This window comes from Rhineura floridana, chromosome 8, assembly GCF_030035675.1.
Source record: "Rhineura floridana isolate rRhiFlo1 chromosome 8, rRhiFlo1.hap2, whole genome shotgun sequence".
In the NCBI taxonomy this organism is placed as follows: Eukaryota; Metazoa; Chordata; class Lepidosauria; order Squamata; family Rhineuridae; genus Rhineura; species Rhineura floridana.
This window is the reverse complement of record NC_084487.1, coordinates 34,161,311-34,184,702: the sequence shown is the minus strand read 5'-3', so window position 1 is coordinate 34,184,702 and position 23,392 is coordinate 34,161,311. Positions and strand designations below refer to the sequence as shown.

At 41.6% G+C, this 23,392-nt stretch overlaps 1 protein-coding gene across 4 annotated transcripts in view; it reads right to left on the bottom strand.

Moving 5' to 3' along the window:
- The window catches only part of TBXAS1 (thromboxane A synthase 1), a 387,815-nt gene that overhangs the window by 68,318 nt on the left and 296,105 nt on the right, over positions 1-23,392 (bottom strand). For all 4 annotated transcript variants that reach the window (XM_061638833.1, XM_061638829.1, XM_061638831.1 and 1 more), the window contains one exon: positions 16,196-16,510. In XM_061638833.1, the coding sequence (XP_061494817.1) occupies positions 16,196-16,510 (315 nt within the window). The remainder of the gene's footprint in view (positions 1-16,195; positions 16,511-23,392) is intronic.

Sequence of the window (23,392 nt, the reverse complement as noted above, 5' to 3'; positions counted from 1 at the left end):
CTGTCTGTGGACCATGACAGGGTAATTACTGCTTTGCCAAAAGGTAAATGTCTCCTCTGAAGATAACCTCTGTGAAAACTGCCAGGACCCAACTGTCTGCTCTTGAACTGCATCCAACTTACAATTCATAGTAAAACATGCTAGGCACTAGAAGTGTGTGTGGAAAATGCCTTATAGTTTAAAACTGATACTTAAGAGGTTGGTAACATGCAATTAGAATCCAATCAAAATGGCAGGATTTAAGAAAAAGAAGTGGAAAATGTAATTCTTAGCACCTGTAGAAGGAAAGACTGTCAGTTCTCTGGAAAAAGAGGAGAAAATCCTCTAGATGCACAAAAGTACACTTTATAAGGCCCAATGTACTTCATATTAGGATAGTTCTCAGGGGCACTCTTAAACATATTCTATTTTTGTTTTAAGTCTCCAATGATTCTGTTGCAAAGTAGTTCTTGGTGGTACAACCAAGGCAGTCTTTTTGTACGTTCCTCAGAGTATTGCACTGTACTTTCAAGAACTGCGATACCACAGAGGCCTGGTTTGGACAACAGGCTAAACCAAACCATGGCACAAAAGAACTGGGGAGGAGCAAAGCAGCTGGGATCTGCTCTCTGGGAGCCAAACGCATATTCACACTAAGCTATGGTTTACTTTAGTGTGACATGCAATCCAGGCCACTGTCATTGGAGACTAAAGAGATTGGTTGGGAAGAGAAAACTAACTCTACCACACGCTAGCCCTGTATATCTAAGCAGTCCAACAAATCTTGGCTCCTCCCACAGATATGAAGCCAGGAAAAGCCAGGACTTGGGCCCCCTACTTCACCTTTCCACACATCCTGAAAATCATGCATTGTACTATAAAAGGCACATAAACTCTATGTCGCAGTGACACTAGCATCAGATTACTGTTCTAGACTTTAAAGGTCAAAGACTGCTTCTTTGTTGTTTACAATTTTTATTTCAAATTGTTCCTAAATGGTATTTTCTGCCTCATCTTTGAAGGTGTGGAAGGCTCCACTCCCTCACTCAACAATGTAGCACCTTGTGAGCTGCCCATGATACAGGTAGAACTAATCTGAAATGATGTCTGGTAACTGCAACATGTAATTTCAGACTCAAGGCACCAATTTCCCAGTCAGTTTGTAGTGACATTGTAGCGTGACTGTAAGAGGCTTTCTGCACAATTATCATCACACATTAGTAAGCTATTCATTTTGGGGAGAGGAGATGAAGAAGTGTGATCAAATTATTGTTTCCATAATAAAGAAGGGCTCTCCCCCACCCACAGATCTTTCAAAGTGAGGCTTGCTAATTCAAGGAAAATACTTTTTCTGCAGATCTCTGCAACTTTGACAAGGAAAAAAAAGGGAACACAGCACACCACTGTCTTCAACATCACAAATCAATGGAAATATTTATCTGTGAAACATTTATGAAGGCAATATGGTGACCAGAGTAAAAAGGGTAAAAAGAAATCTCCTACCAGCCCATAAGCTTTAGATTAGCTTGGGTCTCACAAACCAGCAAGCACTTACCTTTATCCTTAACAAAAATTGGTGTAGTATGGGGAATAGAGATGTTAATTTATTTTATTTTTTAAAATCTTTCAGAAGGAGAGCACTCTGGGCCTCTTGGGTCCCACCTCTGAAGGTTAAGAAATTATCATAAGAGTCCCAGCTAGTTGCCAGCAATCTTTCTTTTGGAACAGAGCAACAGATTTTTAATGGTGAGTATTCCTGCCCGCAGGGAGGGGGAATTTGCATGTTTAACCACTTATCTGAAACTAGACCTCCTATTTCTACAGGACAAACACTGAGATCATCTTAGGAAGCTCTTCTCTGGGTGTCCCCACCTTCTGATGTGAGGCATGTGATACCACAGAAAGGGACTTCTCAGTGGTGACATCCTATTTTATAAATTCTGTCCCCAGACAGTCTCACCTATTGACAACTCTGGTGCAAGGAACATAATTTTTTATTTACTCAGACCTTTTAATTTTGATTTTAGTCCACTCATAATGGTGCTTTCTGGTGTTGTAACGCTGCATTCTTCTGTTTTGATTAATGTATTTTGCAAGTGTTATTGAAATTATTGTATTTTATTGTAAATCACTCTGGGAGTTTCACTGCAAACTGGAGGGTGAGGTGATAAACGTTTTTGAGCATGTGCCTTGAAGTCTGGGAGCAGGCCTTCAACAAAATTGTTTTCATTTCCTATCTCTAAAACAGTGATGAGAACCCTGTGGCACTCCAGATGTCGTTGGACTACAGCTCCTAGTGGGGCTGATGGGAGGTGAGTGCAACAGCAACCAGAAGGCCACTGGTTCCCCATTCCTGCTCTAGAACAGCCTTTCCCAACCAGTGTGCCTCCAGATGTTGTTGGACCACAACTCCCATCTTTCCTGACCATTGGCAATGCTGGCTGAGGCTGATGGGAGTTGTGGTCCAACAACATCTGGAGGCACACTGGTTGAAAAAGGCTGCTCTAGAAGGTTCCAAGTAAAGATCAGTCCGGGCACAGAACCCATATGGGAGACTGCATATAAACAAACTAATAATGACTATGATGATGACAACTTTAGTCTATTCAGAATCTATTCAGTTGGACCAAGACTACTGGATACTGTAGAAAACACCAGAGGTAGCTTTTAATCAATACAGCTGTATTTTCACACCCATCTAGGAGAAATAAAAACGTGGAAAACAAGGTTGCTTTGTGGAAGTCCAATTACCCTCATGATCAATTGCCTAATTATTCTAGCTCTACAGGTTTTTGTTTCTGTTTTAACATCCTTTTTTCTTTTCTACACAGATACTGTCTTGCCAAAGAAGCAGGCTTGAGTGTGCTAATTGGAGAAGAGAAAAGTATTCAGACAAAAGAAGTAAATTTACTAAATCCATCTTATATAGTTATTCTCTCACATGAAGGAGGAGAAAACAAAATTAATCTTTTATTTAGAAGTGGCTCTACTAAAAAAAGAAACTCTCTCCTTGGAACACAGTATCATGTTACAATATCTCAAGACTGCCTTTTACATTGCTCTGGAGTAACCACAGAACTAAAACCCCACTGAGTTAGAATAACACCCTAAGTTTAACTATACCATCTACTTAAATCAAGCTATTAAGCCTTCTCTTTGCAGAATATTTTTATCATACAGCACCTTGATAACCTACACAAAGTAGATCATATATACTGAAGGATCCAGCTGAGAAATTTTATTTATTTAGTGAAGGGGTTAAAGGTGGCTAACCTGTGGCTCCTCCAGATGTTTTGGACTCCAACTCCTATTAGCCCCAGCCTGAATGGTTATAGGCCAGAATGATGGAAGCTGTGGTCCAGCAATGTCTGGAGGACCACAGGTTAGCCACCCCGGGCTTATGTACTTCATTAGCGTCTTTTTAAATATCTAATGTGTTTGACAAAATGATTGGGTGAAGTCATCTAACTGAAGGACAAGGCCAAATGAGAGAGGCAGGGTAAAGTCAGTCCCCAGAAGCAGTACAGATGGGTATGACAAATATGTAGAGAGGAGCAAGAAGTGGATTGAGCAGCACCATGGAACCAGAAAAAAGGTTTTCATAGTCAAGAAAATATATTGCAAATAGGCACACTGAGATCTTGGGCATCACTACTATCTAAGGGTGCGATGACCACAAGAAAATCCTGTGCATGGTTCAGTTTCCAACACTTTTCCTATGGCCAGCACATACACAGATGATTGTGTGGATACATCTTTAAAAGGGACAGGTTCCAATGAAGCCATTTATTTGCCCAGTCTTTTATAAACGGATCCAGGGCCCCTCAGGAAATTACAGGCCGCTTAGCTTAACACCTGCTCTAGGAAAACTGATGGGAAGCATTGTCAAAGATAAAATTACCAAGCAAAAGAAAAAGTCTGCTGAAGAAAAACCAATATGGCTTCTGAAAGGGTAAGTGCTCTCTACCTAACCTTTTAGAATTCTTTGAAGGTCTATAAGCATGCAGACAGGGATTTTTATTATTTTATTATTAATTCAATTTATATCCCACCCTTCCTCCCAAAGGAGACCACAGCGGCAAAAACATCAAGATCTTTTAAAAGATTCGAAAAACAGTAAAATAAAACCCCTAAAAACTGCTTAAAACAATCACATTTCTCAGCCAATGATTTCAGGGTTGCCAGTGACAGTATCTTTCAGTTATCAAATGCTTGAGTAAACAGGAATGTTTTTAAAATTCTCCTGAAATTCGATAATGAGGGAGACAGGTGCACCTCAGCAGGGAGAGCATTCCACAAACAGGGAACCGCCAATGATAAGGTCCTTTCTTTGGTGTAAGCCAGCGACACTGTCCCCAGTGGTGGCACTACCAACAAGGCTTTACCTGCCGACTGCAGAATTGTAAGAACCTAAGAGGAGCCCTGCTGGATCAGGCCAAAGGCCCATCTAGACCAGCATCCTGTTCTCACAGTGGCCAACCAGATGCCGATGGGAAGTATGCAAACAAGACCTGACCGCAAGAGCACTCTCCCCTCTTGTGCTTTCCAGCAAACTGGTATTCAGAAGCATACTGCCTCTTACAGTGGGGTTAGAACATAACCATCATGGCTAGTAGCCACTGATAGCCTTGTCCGCCATGAATTTGTTCAACCCTCTTTTAAAGCCATCCACTGGTGGCCATCACTACTTCTTGTGGGATTGAATTCTTGTGGGATTGAATTCCATATTTTGACAATGCGCAATGTGAAGAAGCACTTTCTTTTGTCTGTCCTTAATGTTCTAATATTCAGCTTTAGAGTCTGAGATGGGATGATCCAGCAGACATTGTGCACTTAAGACTTTCAAAAAGTTTTCAATAAAGTCCTTCACCAAAGACTCATAAGTAAGCTTAGCAGTCATGGGGTAAGAGGACAGGTCCTCTTATGGATCAGTTAAAGAACAGGAAGCAGACAATAGGAATAAATGAATAGTCATCACAGTGAAGGGATGTAAATAGACTCCCCCAAGGATCAGTACTGGGACCTCTGTTTTCCCCAGCAAATGGTATTCAAATATGTGCTATCTTGATTCTGGAGGTAGTATGCAGCCATCATAACTAGTAGCCATTGATAGCCTTATCCTCCATGAATCTGTGTAATCACCTTTTAAGGCCATCCATATGGATGGCTAAAACTAAATCTTGTGGAGTAAATTCCATAGTTTTACTATGCACTGTGTGAAGAAGCACTTCCTTTTCTCAGTCCTGAAGCATTTTATTTTATCCTGAATATCACAGCATTCAGCTTCACAGGATGACCCCGGATTCTAGTATTATAAGAAAGGGAGAAAAGCATCTCTATCCACTTTCTCCATACCATGCATAATACTATACAACTCTGTCATGGTATATAAAACTGTTCTTGCCTTTCTTCAAAGCTGAGAAGCCCCAAACGTTGTAATTTTCCTCACAGGTGAGCTGCTCCAGCCCAAACCCTTGATAACTTTGATTGCCCTTTTCTGCACCTTGTACAGCTCTACAACAGCCTTTTTTGATGTTTGGCAATCAGAACTATACACAATATTCCAAGTGTAGTCCCACCATAGGCTTGTATTATGCCATAAAAGGCACTGTATTATAGACTTGTATAATATCATAATAGGCATTAAAATATTGACAGTTTTATTCCCAATCCCTTTTCTAATTATTCTTAATCCTTTTGGCTCTGAGACATCGACATACAAATAACATCCCTCCCAAATAAAAAGAACCGCCCCAGACACACTGAACCCTAATTACTTTCTGTACCCAACATTTCTGATGAAACAAGCATTACCAATGCTTGCTGCTGCTGTGTATTATTAGACGGATAAAACTTTTAGACACACACACACACACACACACACTTTAAATATGTAAGTGAGGCTGGGATGGGATGGGGCACAGAAGAAAATGGAAGTCAAAAGAACATAATTACACTAAAGGTGCTGCTTACATAATCATCAAATGTAAATGAGCTTCCACGTTTTCTGGCACCTGGTCATTCAGCTTTCACTTCGTACAATTATTGACAAATAAAGGGATTGGTTGATTTCCATTAATGCTGCCCTAATTTATGTACATTCCTGGAGGAAAAATTCCATTCTGATCTAACACTCATAACAGCGCAGATCATTTTTGAAGCTACAACATTAAATAGGAGTTAAATTCCACCACTGGTTGCTCCTGGGGATTTAATATTTCTTAATAAATTAGACAAGCATTCTTGACTCATCAGCATTCAGATCTTACAAGTAGAATGTGCATAATTTAGCAGGGTTTTTTTTAGGTTTTGGAATACTCCATCTTTTCTTATTCATGCATACTCTCTCTCACACACACACTCACACACGTGTGACTACTTACTGGTGGAATGTGTTATCTTCCTTCAACTCAAAGATGAGAAACCTGTTTCTCTTAAGTCTCAAATGCCCACAAATATGGTTGCAAGGAAAGGAGCTACTGTAAAGGTTTCTTGCTCCATCTTTTCCCAACACCTGTAACATGACATCTCAAAAAAAGAGGAATTGATGGTGATACACAAAACAGACTACACTACTACAGCTGAAGAGAACTCTTCATCCTTGAGAATAAAATGATTAATGGGGGGGGCTTTCTCTAATGCAAAGAGTAATATTCAAACTGATCATCTTGTGCAAAATGCTCTCTGTCCTCCAATTTTATCCCAGTTAATACTTTAAGGAGTGGTGTGCAGTCCTGCTGAATTCTATTGCCTGAGAACAATTGATTCTTTAATGTTATAATATTTAAGTAAAAATACTTGGTTCTGGCTAGCACATTAATTTACTCGCTATCTCATGTGAATATCAACAATCTCATGGTATGTCTGCATGACCTAGAAAGCTGAAAAACTATGATTACTAGAAAAATCTGAAAATAGGACATTTGTATTTATCTCCCTAAAAATGGGAGCATATCCCAAAATGGTTAAAATAGTTCTACACCATCACTATTAACATTTGTACACATGTTGTCCAAGAAAGCCTTGGCAAATAAAAATGTCTGAAAACAGACATTTGTTTATTTCAAAAGGAGGGTATGAAATATACAATTTCCTATAAATGTCTCATTTCCTAATAATCTGAGATACTTGTATTGATATTTTTAAAAAGTAAGTTGCAATCCTATTCACATTTACTAAATCCCATTGAACATAGTGGAATATACTTCTCCAGAAATATGCATAGGATCAGGTACCAAATGTGCCTTTAGCCTTACTCTCTCTCTGTCAGTTTCTTTGACACTGAACATGCATTTCCTTGAATGCAACCTTATCAAATGCACATTTTACTAGCTCTGAGGGGGGCACGTGTTTTGAAAGAGCAAATACTACAGCAGGTCTACAACTGTGCAAGGTGAAGAGAAGGAGATACTAGGAATATCTGTGTCATCTTTGGGACTTCACTATTCATCTCAATAGACAGAATATAAGAACAACAAAGCAATCATAAGGCCAAAATACAATTTAAATAACATCCCAGAAGCATATAAAGATCAAATAAGAAACAGATTTGAGGCTTTAAACTTAGTTGACAGAGAACCAGAAGAACTACGGACTGAAGTCAGAGACATTATCAGGGAAGAGTGCAAAAACAATACCTCTAGTTAAAAAGAGAGAAAGACCTCAATGGATGACTGAAGAAACTCTTAAAATGGTTAAAGAGAGAAGGAAAGCAAAAGCAAAAGGAGACAGAAACACAGTTAGAACCCTATATGCAGCGACTAGCATGTAGGGACAAATAGAACGATTACAGTAGTTATTGTATAGAAATAGAAGAGGACAACAAAAAGGGAAGAACAAGAGCACTATTCCAAAAGATTAGAGAAATTAAAAGGAAATTTAAACCAAGAATAGGGATGTTGAATAATCAACAGGGGAACACACTGACTGACCGAGATGAAATAAATGGAAGATGCAAGCAATACACTGAAGAACTCTATAAAAGATTCATTTATGGAGTAAACGTATGATGAAGAACCAGAAATTTTAGAATGTGAGGTGAAAGCTGCTCTTAAAATACTTGGAAGAAACAAATCACCAGGAACAGATGGCATACCAATACAGTTGCTACAAGCTACTGAGATGGAATCTGTCCAAATTTTGACAAATATTTGTCAACAAATATGGAAAACTAAACAATGGCCCACAGACTGGAAGCATTCAACATATATCCCAATTCCAAAGAAAGAGGATCCCAGGGAATACAGTAATTATCGAACTATAGCCTTAATATCCCATGCAAGTAAAGTAATGCTCAAGATTCTACAACAAAGGCACTTACCATATATGGAGAGAGAAATGCCAGATGTCCAAGCTAGATTTAGAAAGGGAAGAGGCATCAGAAATCATATTGCAAACATATGTTTGATAATGGAACGGACCAAGGAATTTCAGAAGGAAATCACCCTGTGCTTTATAGATTACAGCAAAGCCTTTGATTGTGTAGATCATGAAAAACTATGGGATGCCTTAAAAGAAATGGGGCTGCCACAGCATCTGATTGTCCTGATGTGCAACCTATACTGTGGACAAGAGGCTACTGTAAGGACAGAATAAGGAGAAACCGTTTGGTTCCCCATCGGAAAGAGTATCCGAGACAGGGTTGTAGTTTATCACCCTATTTGTTTAATCTATACGGAGAACATATCATCAGAAAGCGGGACTGGACCAAGAGGAAGGAGGTGTGAAAATTGGAGGGAGAAATATCAGTAATTTAATATGCAGACGATACCATACTATTACCAGAAACCAGTCATGATTTGAAACAATGCTGATGAAAGTTAAAGAGGAAAGAACAAAAACAGGACTACAGCTGAACTTCAAGAAGACTAAAGTAATAACAGAAGATTTATGTAACTGTAAAGTTGACAATGAGGACATTGAACTTGTCAAGGATTATCAATACCTTGGCACAGTCATTCATCAAAATGGAGACAATAGTCAAGAAATCAGAAGAAGGCTTGGACTGGGGAGGACAGCTATGAGAGAACTAGAAAAGGTCCTCAAATGCAAAGATGTATCACTGAACACTAAAGTCAGGATCATTCAGACCATGGTATTCCCAATCACTATGTATGGATGTGAAAGTTGGACAGTGAAAAAGGCGGATAAGAGAAAAATCAACTCATTTGAAATGTGTTGGAGGAGAGCTTTGTGCATACCATGGACTGCGAAAAAGACAAATAATTGGATGCTACAACAAATTAAACCAGAACTATCACTAGAAGCTAAAATGATGAACCTGAGGTTATCATAATTTTGACACATAATGAGAAGACATGATTCACTAAAAACGACCATAATGCTGGGAAGAACAGAAGTGAGTAGAAAAAGAGGAAGGCCAAACAAGAGATGGATTGATTCCATAAAGGAAGTCACAGACCTGAACTTACAAGATCTGAACAGGGTGGTTCATGACAGATGCTAGTGGAGGTCGCTGATTCATAGGGTCGCCATAAGTCATAATTGACTTGAAGGCACATAACAACAACAACTTCCCTACTGCTGCTAAGACTAGAGAGTGACTAGGGAAAGATATTTTTTCCCCAGTTCTGGCACTCTTCACCCTTGAAATTCCAAGGGATACAGACAAATATTTAAATGATCTCACTAGTGATCTCACTAGGAAACTAGAGATCGGCATTTATACACTGCAAAAGGATTATTTTGCTTTAAAATCACAGAACCACTTGCTGGTACCAGCAACACTGAAGTGTACTTCCCCTCCACAGATATAGAAATCAAAGTGTCTTGGTTTTTGTTTTGGCGTTTTTTACAACATTGACAGCAAAATGATTTCCATTAGCTGTGCTTGTTTTCAGTATGTGCATATGGGCACATTGGATGCATGCGCAATAGCATCTTTCACCTGTGGAATTCTTCTTCCAAAGTCTGTTTACGCTGCAGTCTCTCTTGATAAATGCAAGCTTTCTCTGTCAGCATATTTGCTTAGCATCTGCAGTTGCCAGCTTCTGAGTGTAAAGTGCCTTGAGAGACTGTATGAATATACCAAATACATGCAAATTGTTGTGGGTAGTTCCTTGACAGCAGTGTCTGTGCAACTATCACTTCCATTTTCTCTAATGCTCAGAGAAATAAGTTTTTGTAGCTAAGGGGATTCACTCCATAAAAACAGTTTAGAATATAGAGTATTTGATTAGGTGAGCAGATGCATCAAAATAAATTCTCCTGCCTTTCATGGTTGTCTGGGAACTCTGTGGAAGAGAAAAAACTCTTCTTTAAGGCAATACTTTAGGAATCGATGCCTGAGTGGTATTCAGGGCTGGTCCCACCATAGGCAGACTGAGGCTGCAGATCAGTGAGAACAGTGATGGCAGACCCTCCCTGTCATTTCTCCTGAGCTCCCCAGGTGTTCCCCTAAGTTAGAGAACAGAGATGTGTGCCACGCAGCCTGGTTTGAGCCCCCAAAGCTAGTCTGCTGCCCTCAGCTGTAATGGAGAACACTGTCTCATTGCCAGTGCGTTGAGGTGCAATTCAACTGCCAGTCCAACAGGGCTGCAGTGTTGAAAATATTACCTCATCCCATATGTATCTGCCCATAGCCTGAGACTAACGGAGGCCATTCTCTGATATGGCGGATGGTTAGGAAAAGTGCCTTCTCAGCAGTGGCCCCAGGGGCGTCGCTACCGGGGTGCAGAGGGTGTGGCCCGCACCCAGGTGTCACCATGAGGGGGATGACACCCAGAGCCGCCCCGCCCCACGCCACTGCCCGGCAAGGCTGCTCCAACTCCTCGGAGGCAGGCGGGCGAGACCGGGAGCAGCATCGGCAGAGTGAGGGAGGCGCGCCGGCGTTCCCAGGCCTTCTCTGGCTGGGTGCCCCTCCGGCATGCGCCCTCCCAGGGGCATGGACGGGGTGGCTGGCTTCAAGAGTGCGTGTGCATGTGCACGCACGCAAGCCCAGCCACCTCGTCCATATCCCTTGGAGGGCGCGCACCAGAGGTCCCCACCCCCCTGCACTCCCGCTAGTGACGCCGCTGAGTGACCCCTCACCTATGGAATGTCTCTCGCCTAAAGGCTCATCTGGGATCTACTGTAATAACTTTTTGTTGCCAGGCAAAATCTACTTTTCCAGGTTCTTCAGATCTGTTGCTTTTAGTTCCTTTTTCTGCTTTCTATTCCTGTTTTAATGTGCTTATTTTACTCTCTGGTATATTTCAGGTTATATTTTGCTGTTTGAGTTTGTGTGTGTGTGTGCTTTCTTATTATAATCAAAGCTTGCTGCCCTAGTCACTTTTCCACTAATCCAAGCTGAGCAAACTTATCGTTTTTTGTTCTCTTTCCCCAGTTACATTGGAAACTTAATGGCCAAGCATGACATGCACTTTTGTGTAAATTTGCTGACATATTTCTTTTTAATAGAAAGTAGTCACAGGAGACTGCCACTTCGAGCAAAATAAATTGGTTGTGAGAGAGGAGGTGCCTAGCCTGGACCCTGGACTACTTCCCTACTCAAAATTCCCTCTCCCCCAAGCTGTTTTTCTTCCCAAGGGGGAAAAGATATGGGGATCTGTATACATTGTTTCCAGTACCAAGAAGTTCTAATTCACTTGGAATCACTAATTCACTAATTCACATGGAAAAGCCATACCTCAGTGGCACAGCACATGCTTTGCATGCAAAAGGTACCAGGTTCAATCCCTGGTATCTCCAGGTAGGGCTGGGAATGTCCCCTTCCTGAAACCCTGGAGAGCCTATCACTGTGTAGACAATCATGAACCAGACAGACTAAGGGTCTTATTTGACTATTATTCAAATACAGAGTAGCTCAGTGAGTTGCCTGCTGCTATGCCCCTGCTCTGGATCTTATGCAATGGGCACTGTCTCCCTGGTTAAAATTTTGGCACTGCTCCCAAACTGGAAAAAGGCGGTTGCTTATTTCCATACAATAATTCATGGAAATGCATCAATGTTAAATATGGCTACTATCAAGTACTGAGACTGAAATTCAAATAAATACCTAGATTCACTTATTGGGCTGAGGAAGAAAGCTCTGTCTGGATTATATAGAATGGGCCACACTGCAACCCAGTCACAAGTCAAACTGTTTGCAGTGAGCAGGACTGACACAGTCATAGAGCAAAAGGATAATTTGATAGTGTTGGTTTTGCAGGAAATAGCAACCGTTTGACTGCTTTACATTTAGGGTGGCCATCTGTCCTACTTTACAGAAGGCAGCCCGCTATTTAAAGGGCTGCCCAGTCCAAGGGCTCATCTACATGGGAGCATTTCTTTGTAGCAAATACCCTGCTTGTACCTTCATAATAGATTTGCACAGTCCACAGTTCCTGTTCAATGTCAGCTGCAAATCGGTTTTTCCCATTCACACAAGCAGGCATTCCTCTGGGAAGGATTAGTCTCACAGTTTTCTTGTGCCCTCTAATTATACAATTCCACTCCCTCTGGTTGCTAGGTGACCAAGCATGCTCAGTCTGTTCTACCAGCTGCAGTAGGTTCCTTTTAAAAAAACTGGAAGTGTGAATATCTATGTTTTCCATGCCTATGGTTGGTAGGATACAGCTGAAATACAAATCATGTTTGAGCAGTGTTATGCTTTTGTGCACAAGTTAGGGGGAAAAGAAAATAAAGGCACCATTGGCAGCAACGTAAAAAAGCCCAGCAGAACAGAGAAGAGCAGCCGGGAGTTGCTTGTTAGCCCACAGGAAACAAAACGAAAAGAGGGACGAAGAGATAGTGGGCATGGAGAGGGAAACGATTGATACATCCACCTAAAGGCATAGGAGCAAAATGTCTGCAAGCACTAGAGAAACAGAGTAGAGATTTTTTTTCCTCTACTTTTTGTATTATCAGCAGATTGGTTAGCACAGATTTACAGGGGGGAAACTGTGTGATAGCTTCTGTTTGCTGGTAACGTCATGAGAACCATGCAAATTTAAAGGAGATGTGAGCAGCACCAAACACACAGTAAACCACCATGTAGATGAGCTCCAAGACAGTTCAAAGATAAAGAACAATAAGGGAGAGGAGGTGCCTTGGTGTTGCCCATCAACAGTGAACACCTGGACAGCACAATGAGCAGGCATACAGGTGACTTCCTATGATAGTAAGATATACTATATTTTATTTAACTTAGTTATTATTAAATTTGCATCGATGCATATAAATGAGCATATGTAAATATTATACAAATCATTGTCTTTTTTTGTCCACTTTTTAGTGATGCCTTTCCTATTTTTTGGGCAATGCATAATTGGCCACCTGGCAAGTAATAAATCAAATTATTAATAATATTGTATAAAACTGCTTTTACCATTATGTTGTAAATTGTTGTGACTCGCCCTGCAACCTTAGGGCATTTTTGGACTGTGTTGAGACTAGAACTTTGGAGTTTCAACTCCTAGCTCATGTTCTTAATCATGATGCCACACACAAGCTCAACACTCAAAGCAAGTATGTATAAACATGACAGAGGGTAATGCAATCAGTAAACAATGAACGTAGAAATACAAACTATCTTGGGCCTGATTCTTATCTGTCTTCATTTTTGCAGTTCTGATTGAAGTGCCTAATTGTCTAGGACTCTTGACTACATTCCTGAAAGCTGGAGCAGGGACCATAACTTCAGGGGAAAGCACACAATATGCTTTGCATGAATGAGGCTGCAGATTAAATCTCAAACATCTCAAGTCAAAGGACTGTGGGCAAAAGGGATGCAAACGCCACTGCCAATTAGAGCTGATAGCATTAGGCTAGATGGGCCATTGGACTTACTCAATGTAAGGCCCTGCAAAGCATTCCTTGCCTGCAACATTGTGGTACGCTGTGATCATTGTTATTGGCTTTGGGATCTTCCTGCAGCAAGAGCCTCAGTGATGGATGGGAGAAAAGCTCCCCCATCTCCTTGCCTCTTACCCATTACTGAAGCCATGACCACAGGTGGTGCAGGGGCAGCTTCTTCTGACTTGGTCCTGCCCTATGCTCATCAGGATGGAGATAATGGAGAGAGAATATAGGGACTAACACAAGGGAGGAAAGAGGGGGTAAGGTCAGGATAATGGAACGGGAAGGGCTGGTGCTCCCTCCAAAACACTCATAATCATTCACAGAAGCTTGCTGTTTGTTGTGCTGCTGAAGCTTTCTGCTACTATTATTGGGGGTTACTTTGTTATTTTTTATGAATTACATGTTTTTCTAATAAATATGTTTTTATTATAATGTTTTTTAATTATTCTCATAAATATGACCTTTTTGTGTAACTTTATTTAAAATATTTATAAATTGCACTTTCATTTAAAATCACGAAGTGGCATACAGACTAAAAACACAGTATTACAATAAAAACAATAAAAATACCAATCATACCAGTAAGAGCTGATTGGCAAAGAATCTCAGATTTGAAAGGTCTATCTAAAGGTTCGGCCCCTAGTAAAGGCCAGCCAAAACTCAGGGGCATGCGGGACCACTAACAGTACCCCATCAGAAAACTGAGGCAGAGTGTAAGGAATCAAGCAGTCCTTACTTTGGGCCCAAGTTATTTAGGGCTTTGTGAATTAACACAAAAACCTTCAACCTGGCCCATACTGATGCCACTTTGCTCCCAAACTCCTAATGACTGCTTCCAATGGCTTCATATAGGTGTTGAATAGCATTGGAGACAAAATGGTGCCCTGTGGCAACACACAGCATAAACATCAGGAGGCCAAAGCGCACACTCTCCGTGCTACACGCTGGACACAACCCTGCAGGTAGGAACAGAGCCACTGTACCACAATGCTATCAATGCCAATCCCAAAGAATCATCCCAAAAGGATGCTATGTCAATGGTATCAAAGGCCACTGAAAGATGAAAAAGGAACAGCCCTCCTCTTTATAAAGGTCATCCATCAGGGTGACCAAGGTCGATTCAGTCCTGAACCCAGACTGGGTTACAGATAATGGATACAAATAATGAGCCTCATCCAGGAGTATCTGCTGTTGTTCCACCGCAATCCTCTCAATCAACTTTCGTAAAAAGGTGTATTTGTGACCAGGCAACAGTTGTTACAATCCACTGGATCAAGGGCTTCACCCTTACGCAGTGAAGCTGTCACTACTTACTGGACCCATCCACTCAACCCCGCTCCCGGCTTGATTTCACCAGCCATGATGGGGAGGCATTCAAAGGGCACGTACTCAGGCAATACATGCCAGCACCCTCTCTATATCATCAGGCTGCATAAGGTGAAATTGATCCCACAATGTCAGACAAGATACAGCACTGGACACCTCAGCTGGAGTAATGTTAGCATGTAAATCACCATGCAGTCGAGCAACTTTGCCCTCAAAATGATGGGCCGAACAGTCACAGCAGGCCTCCATTCCTTCCAGAGGCTTGTCCCCACTAGCAGGGGAAACCAAGTTCCAGACAACCTGGAAAAGCTCTACTGGATGGTTACTTGAGGACACAACAGAGGCAGCAAGTAGGACTGCCTTTACCGCCACATGGTAGGTGCTATTATGCACTCTAACCAATGCTCAGTCAGCCTCGGAGTGGGATCTATGCAATACCGGAGAGGGTGCTCAGAAGTGATCATGTCAACAATCCTTCTTGTCTTGCTATTCCACAGCCAGACTAGAGCCTCGACAGGAAAATAAGTGACAATCAAGTAGTAATAGTAATAGTAATAATAATAATAATAATAGAATGCTGTTTAACAAGTGATGCATGTGACTACTGTGCAAAATTTCAGTCTGCTGCTAGTCAGTGTAGAGAGCATTGAGCTAGGTGGACCAATGGTCTGACTCCATAAAAGGCAGTTTCCTATGTTCCTATGACAGAATACATGTACTCAACAAGCAAATAGTTGCCACTGGCCTATGAAATTTGAAAAAAACAGTCTTCCCCATCGGGGAGGTGGCATGCACTTACCCTCCATCTCACAAACCATTCAGATGTAACTGATCCACTGAGTTTGGGAGGTGGATAAGCCACTGGACACATCACTTTCTATTACATAAACAATGCAAAGAAAAGAAATAGGACCATACTGGCCCTGATCTGGCAGATGGCTTTTGGCAGCATTTGATTTTTGGCTTGAATCTTTGCATTTTATTAAATGCCACACTCATCTGCTTCAGTACATTCTGCTGTCTTTGGCTGACTAATTCTCTCCCCCCCCCAAATAAAAAAGCAGAAAAGTCAAGCAAGGTGCCTACTTACATGTTTTGAAAAGAATTCATCAACCTCTCGAAGCAGCTTTTCCTGGCACTGAGGATGGGTGGCTAACAGGTAAGTGGCAAAGGAGAGGGTGCTGTTGGTGGTTTCATAGCCAGCAATCAGGAATAAGAAGGCCTGTCCAGCTATCTCATCATCACTCAACATTTTTGGCTGCTTCTTAGGCAGGGCTTTGTTGGCAGATGTCTCATTTTCCTGAATGCAAACGTCAGCTAGGCTGACTGTGTCAAAATGTCCCCTGGTGATGTCATTAGCGGAGCTTCGGGCATCAAGCATCAGCTGGAGGAAATCCCTGCGTCTCTGTAAAATGGATAGTGAAAACATTAAGTCAGTGAACAGTAAGTGAACAAGCATGTGGACGTACATTCACTCTAACTCAGCTGTATGAAATGTCTTTTTCAAAGAAGGGACAAGCATTATTTCTGGCATTGCCTAACAATTACACTCTGGTCTTTATTATAAACACTGGATGGTATTTTCTCTTCACTCATAGTCAAACTATTCTTTTGTTTAGCTTTTATTTTTATATTTTTATAAATATATATTTTTTATTTTATCTTATTTTTTAAGCAGCCCACTCTTGTAGAGTTGGAATGGGTACTGAAAAAGGCAACCAGAATGATCAAGGGGATAAAGCGACTCCCCAGGAGGAAAGGTTGCAGTATTTGAGACTCTTAAGTTTACAGAAAAGGCAAGTAAGAGGTGACATAAGTGTATAAAATGATGCATGGCATGGCATGGAGAAAACAGATAGAGAAGCTTTTCTCCCTCTCTCATAACACTAGAACTTGTGGACATCAAATGAAGCTGAATGTTAGAAGATCCAGGAGAGACAAAAGAAAGTACTTCTTCACACAGTGGATAGTTAAACTATGGAACTTGTACCCACAAGAGGCAGTGATGGCCATCAACCTGGATGGCTTTAAAAGAGGATGAGACAAATACTTGGAGGATAAGGCTATCAATGTTCTGCTTCCACCATTGAAGGCAGTATACCTCTGAACATCAGTTGCTGGGAAACCAGAGGAGGGGAGAGTGCTCTTGCGCTCAGGTCCTGCTTGCAAGCTTCCAACAGGTATCTGGCTGGCTACTGTGAGAACAAGATGCTGGACCAGATGGGCCATTTGCCTGATCTAGCAAGCTCTTCTTAGGTTCTTATGCAGGCTGAAATTGGGAACAAAAGACCAGTTGGGAGACAGGCCGCTTAATACTTCTCCTTTCTTCTGTTTGTTCTATCAAACTACTCTCTCTCTGTTTCTCTCACATCTGTTGTATCTTTTCTCCCACTGGGAATGATTTTAAGCAGATACATGGAAGGAAGGGAAAGGTTTAAGCAGCCCCTCTTCCCCTTGGTTCCCTACATGATTTCAGACTCCTAAGACAACTGTTCATTAAAAAAAAGAAAAAGGAGGAGAAAGAATCATGGAAGTGCTTGGAAGATAAAGCTATCAATGGCTACTAGGCATGGTGCTATGCTCTGCCTCCACTGTCTCCACATAGATATATATGAGTACATACTTGGTCCTCAATGGAGTCTTTGCTTTGTAAGTCTGTATTGATGATAGGAAATTATAAACGGAGTTTCAGTAGTTTTGGAAGAGGAAGATATTACATACTTAATATTACATAGATACACTGTGCCAATATTAGTAGACAAAATAGGACAAAAAGGGACACCCTTGTCCCACTACATGAATGCTTACAGGAGTCGTTAAGCTATGAGCAGGAACAAGCCTGGGCATACTCCTCATGTCTGAGTCCTCCAAACATTGGCCAAGACTGAAACATGTTGGGCATGCCCAGTGGTATTTTTAACATTTTCCCCCACTGAGGAGCAGAGCCCTGCGCCATATCACAAACTACTTTTTAAAGTCCTCTCAGTTTCAAAAGTGGTCTGCTATCTGGAATTGGTAGGGTGGAGAGCTGCTGTTGAATAAGAACAAGTCTAAACCCCACCTGAGCATGTGGAACTAGTTCCACAGGTCCGTTGATCCGGACTATTGCTTCAAATATTTCACATTTTGCCTACATTCTATGCTTATTGCAAAGCTGTCACCTCATATTTCCACCAGAGATTGTAAGCACAACACACCAACTAGCTCTCATGCTGGAGACTTCTGAAAGCGTGAAGTATAAACCCTTGAAAATAGTGACTTTTGGCTGGAGTCTGTTTGACATCACTCCATTAAAGCTGGTTTGGGCTACAGTCCATTTTGCAACCCAGTGTTAACTGCATTATGGCATCACATTTATTTTGAGTTCCTCAAAACACCAGTATAATCTGCCACAGCAAGCTACTATTACTACTACTAACAACAACAACAATAATAATGTTGGGTATGGAAATATTACTGACTTGATATAAAGTAGATATCGGTTTATTTCCTGATGACCTGACCCCAAACATTCCAGTGGCTAAGTGAATAAAAGCCTGATTGAACTGGAAATGTGCTCCCCTCCCATTTCCTTGTGCATATCTATACTCAATATCTTATATGATGTTACCAACTGTATCACAAAAGAATGCCTGTGCTTCATACATGCAAATAGACCTTGACACGCATACTCTTACAAATGTAGAAGATGTAACCTGAGTGTATTCTTAGTTTAATGATCCCACTTGTAACCGAACCTCCCCTGCTCCTATCTATCCTTTGTTCCTCTGACTCTGAGTGCTTATCTCAAGGTCGTATAAACTATGCAAGCCTATGTCTGAAAGAAGGCAAGATGTTCCTGGCTTTTGTTATCCTAAGCACCCCTTTTTCCATATCTTAGATATTACTGTGTCTAGCAATGTTTTCTATTCTTTATGACGTCTGCTCCCCATTTTGTAACCGTTGGGGAAACTATATAAATCTTGTGTGTATCAATAAACGGGGTTCCCACTTCTGAAAGGCAACTTGCTGGCAGGTCTTGGGACCCCTTTGCAAAGGTAATATTGTGTGTTATTTCCTGGCCTCTGGCAATAGGTTCTTGCTCTCAACTCCGCACCTTCCCGGGTGGATGTGAGCTGAGTAGACAGTGACAGCTTGCATGTTGGGTTTGGACCTAACAATAACAACAGAGAGATGCAGAAGTAGCTGCAGGGTTCAACTTCAAGATGTTGCAGACTGGGAAGGAAAAGCCAGGTTGGAATGCTTTTAAAAATAATTTAACCTGCATTAGTTTTTTTAAGATCAAGGGAGATTTTTTTAAAGTATAATTCTTGGAGCTGTGATGGGTAATAATATGGAGGGAGTGGAAAAGGCAGAGAGGGAAAGGGCAAATGAGATAAGGGCACAAAAGGAATCATTCATTATATATGTCAAAGGACTTTATCAGATCATTGACGGGGGAATGGTGAGAATCAAAAGAGAAGAAATATTTAACATACTGTCCTTTGGCTTTGCAGTTAGTTAGCCAAGGGCTATGAGCCAGCAAGAAGGAAAGGACACCCAAAAAGTGCCTTGAGGCTGAACAAAACCAACTGTGGGGTTTATATGTAAATTGGGGAAATTAACTGAGCTGGCCATTCCCAAGCCCTATAAAAACTTTCACCAGATTACCTACATCCTCTTCAAGCATCCTGCATGCTGAAGTGTGCAGTGCCATATTATTGTACCCTGGTGCTGGCTAGATAATGTTCCATCACTGCAAGGTACATGGTAACCATTTAAACCCATTCTTATTAATTCAAATACTGAATTGTCCACGCATTTTGGTTTTCTTCTTAGGAATGGGCTGTAAAGTCAATGGTATTAGATGACTCTTCTAAGGCTGGAGACAGAGAAGCACTTCTTTCACAGAGTTGAAAGCAGTATGATGGAGGCACTATTGCCCACATATGTACTTTCATCTCACTATTAGCATTGCTCTTATGCTCTTGTAATGCCTCAAAAACATGCAAAACCTCTCTAAATAGATACGACAGTGGAGATGACAGAAATGAGTACGTATACCATGGGAAACAATATCATATTCTTTAAAACTATAATTCCAGCCTTAAGACGAAATTAAATGCAATCAATTGGATATAAGCACTCAAACTGGTGTGCTGATGTGCCATTGATTTCAACAGGGCTTAAATGTACTTAGCTTTCTCTGAACCCTGGTTTTAATAGTTTGTTCTGAGGCTGTTTGAAGCCCTTGAAATAAATTCTTGAGGACCTGGGAAGTGTTTCAATGGGATGCCATGTGCTGGGGACCACCTATGCTAAAATGTAGTTCTATACTGTTTGTATTTTTGTGATGACTAATAGTTTCTAACAAATAAATGTGACTGACCGACTGAGACTTTACCTCCTGCATCACAGGAGGTCTGCCTTTTCTGCAAACCTGGCAGAGTGCAACAATGCAAGGATGCCATCAGGGCATTGTTCTGCAGAGTGAGATGATTACCTCAGGTAGTGTGGTGGCTGTAGCCCCCTGGCTGTTCCTCTCCACTGGAAGGCAGAGCTGTGTGCAATTCATGGGTTAATATTTTTAGATGTTTTAATTGTTGTATTGCTTGTATGTGTGCTGCCCTGGGCTCTTTGGGGAGGAAGAGTGGGATATAAATTTAATAAATAATAAATAATGCACCCCCTAATAATGCCTGCTATCCTCCGGTACATTGGAGGATGCTGTTCCATCACCAGATTCAACTGCCAGCCCAATCATCTTCTGTACATGGGATGGAGGGGGGACACCACTTTATTCTTTGCCTCAGGTAGCACAAATGTCTTGGGGCAGCCTAGGTTGCAATAACAAATTAAATCTTGTCAGGGTGCTGAGAGTTGTTAGAAAACCCTTATTCCCCTCACAGAGCTACAGTTTCCAGAGTGGTTTATCAATCAATCCCTCTTCCAAGGGAACTCTGGAAATGGTAGTTCCATGAAGGGAACAGGGGTTTCCTAACAACTCTCAGCACCCTTAGCAACTACAGTTCCCAGGATTCTTTCAGGGAAGCCATGCCTGTTTAAGTGGTATAATAGTGCCTTAAATGTATATTGCTCTCATACAACACCCATCCATTTCAATTGAGCTCATAGATAAGAGCATCCAGGCAGATTGTACTCAAGAACTTCTTGGCAAGCAGAAAAGCAATGTTGGCGCCAGCACCTTTCAGCTCCTCGGAGGACACTTAGAGTTTGGTTCACCATGCCCAACCTTCTATTTGTGCAAGGCTCCAAGGCCAAGCTGGCGTCTCCTCATTGGTAGCTGCAGTGGTGGCCTCCACCCGCTCACTGCATGGTGGGCTGCTGCACAACGGCTTCCACAGGCTGCCCAGCAGTGGAGAAGCTCCCCACCTGCTGCTCTTCCGACAAGACCCGCCTCTGCCCAGCCAGGGCTCCCCAACTGGGAAATGCAGGATGTGCCAGAGGATGGACTCCGGCAGAAAGGACAGGCCACTGCATGGGCCACTTCGACCTGCTCAACTGCTTCATCATTGCAGAGAAAAAGAGTGGGGCCCACTTCAGCCTCATGGGGGGGGATGCTGCGGCCATGCAGGCCTCTAGCTGACAGGCCCGCCAAAGCTTGAGACCTGGAGCCTCACAGCCGCTGGATGCTCCCACCGCCCCCTCCCCCGGGAGGAAGGAGAGGCGAGAGAAATGGCGGCAAGCTGCACCAGGGGAATGATGACCTTTTAACTGCTTGTCGCCCTCCACCATGGTTAATAGAATTTCAGTTTTCTGACACTTTCATAGAGCGGGGAGGGTGACTTACGGGTTTCCCTTGGTGAACTCTGACTTTTATACTGAGTTTATGTATATGTTTATGTATATGGATATTGTTTATGTATTTTGTTTTGTAAATTAATTTGATTTTTTTTTATTGTACCCTGTGCATTTCTATTGTAAACCGCTTTGAGATCTTTTAGATAGTAAGCGGTCTATAAATGGAATAATAATCATAATATTGTGGATGAGACCTGTGTATATTGAAACTACTCTCTTGCCCTTAGTCCATCAGCTGCTGACCTGCTTGCTTTGACTTCAACCATGTTTGTTTGGCCTATGGCCCTGCTTCTGACCCTGTTCTGCTTTTCTAATCTCATCCTTGCCTGTTTGGACCACACCTTTATCTCAGCACCCAAAACAAAGAGCAGGCCCCGACTGAGGCCTGACACCCACATTAGATGACCTCAGAGCTTGCAGAGCATCTGTAAGTTCAGAGTTAGGGATATTCTATGGCTGCAAAAGAAGGAAGCACAGTTACATCTGAGAAGGCTCAAAGAGTCTGGGAGGCATTTGAGATGGAATCTGAATAGTAATAAAACATTGGTGTGAGAGGAGCGATGGAGGATAGAAGATCAATTACAGGGTCATGTGTAAAAATCGATGAAACGAATTCAATATTGATAGCTTTATCAAATCAGATTCAACTGTGTCTCAGTCTCAAAAGGTTGCATTAGGATGAAGTGAGTAACTCCCCCATAAGGCATTTTGAGGTCTTTGGAGAAAAGATGGGATACAAGTGAGACAGGCAGTCAGACAGGGAGATATCCTATCTGGTACCTGGCTCAATCTTCCCAAAAGTTTTCCTGATTGCAAAGAGACCCCTGCGTTTCATACTGTATTCAATTTTGCTTAGCTACAGAATGACTGAGTTGCAGAAAAATGCTACAGCAGCAGCAGACAGAAAGACACATAAGCAAGATGGGCACTTACTATATTATATATTCTTTATATTATTTTTCCATTTCTTTCTTTTTAAAAATTATTTTGCACAAGAAGGCATCTGGCAGAAACCCAAAGGTGCTACTACTGTAGTGAAGGACTCCTGCTTGTCGAAGTTTTACAAAAGGATACAACCCTAACTTTGTGGGTGCTCTAGGCAAGAATCCTTCTAGTCTTTCCAAGACAGGCACCTTCCATTATAGGTCGTGATATGAGTGCTGTGAGCCATCTCTTCCTGCTCATTAATCTTTTTAAAAACTCAGTGGTCATTCAGAGAAGCAATTCCGCATGGAAGTAGCAAGCTTTGTGTTATGCAGTAGAAGAATAAATATAAGCCATATTAAGCTTCACAGCCATACAATAAAGTATAGGAATATGAAACTTAAGCACATGCAACCCAATTCTTCTCCCCAAGGTTAAATATATTGATTGTCAGTCTCAATTTCTTTCTTGAAACTGAATTTTGATATCTATCTTTAATTGAAAGTATTGAACACCCTTTTAACAAATGAATCCCCAACTTCTAGGCCCAAATGTTCATTTT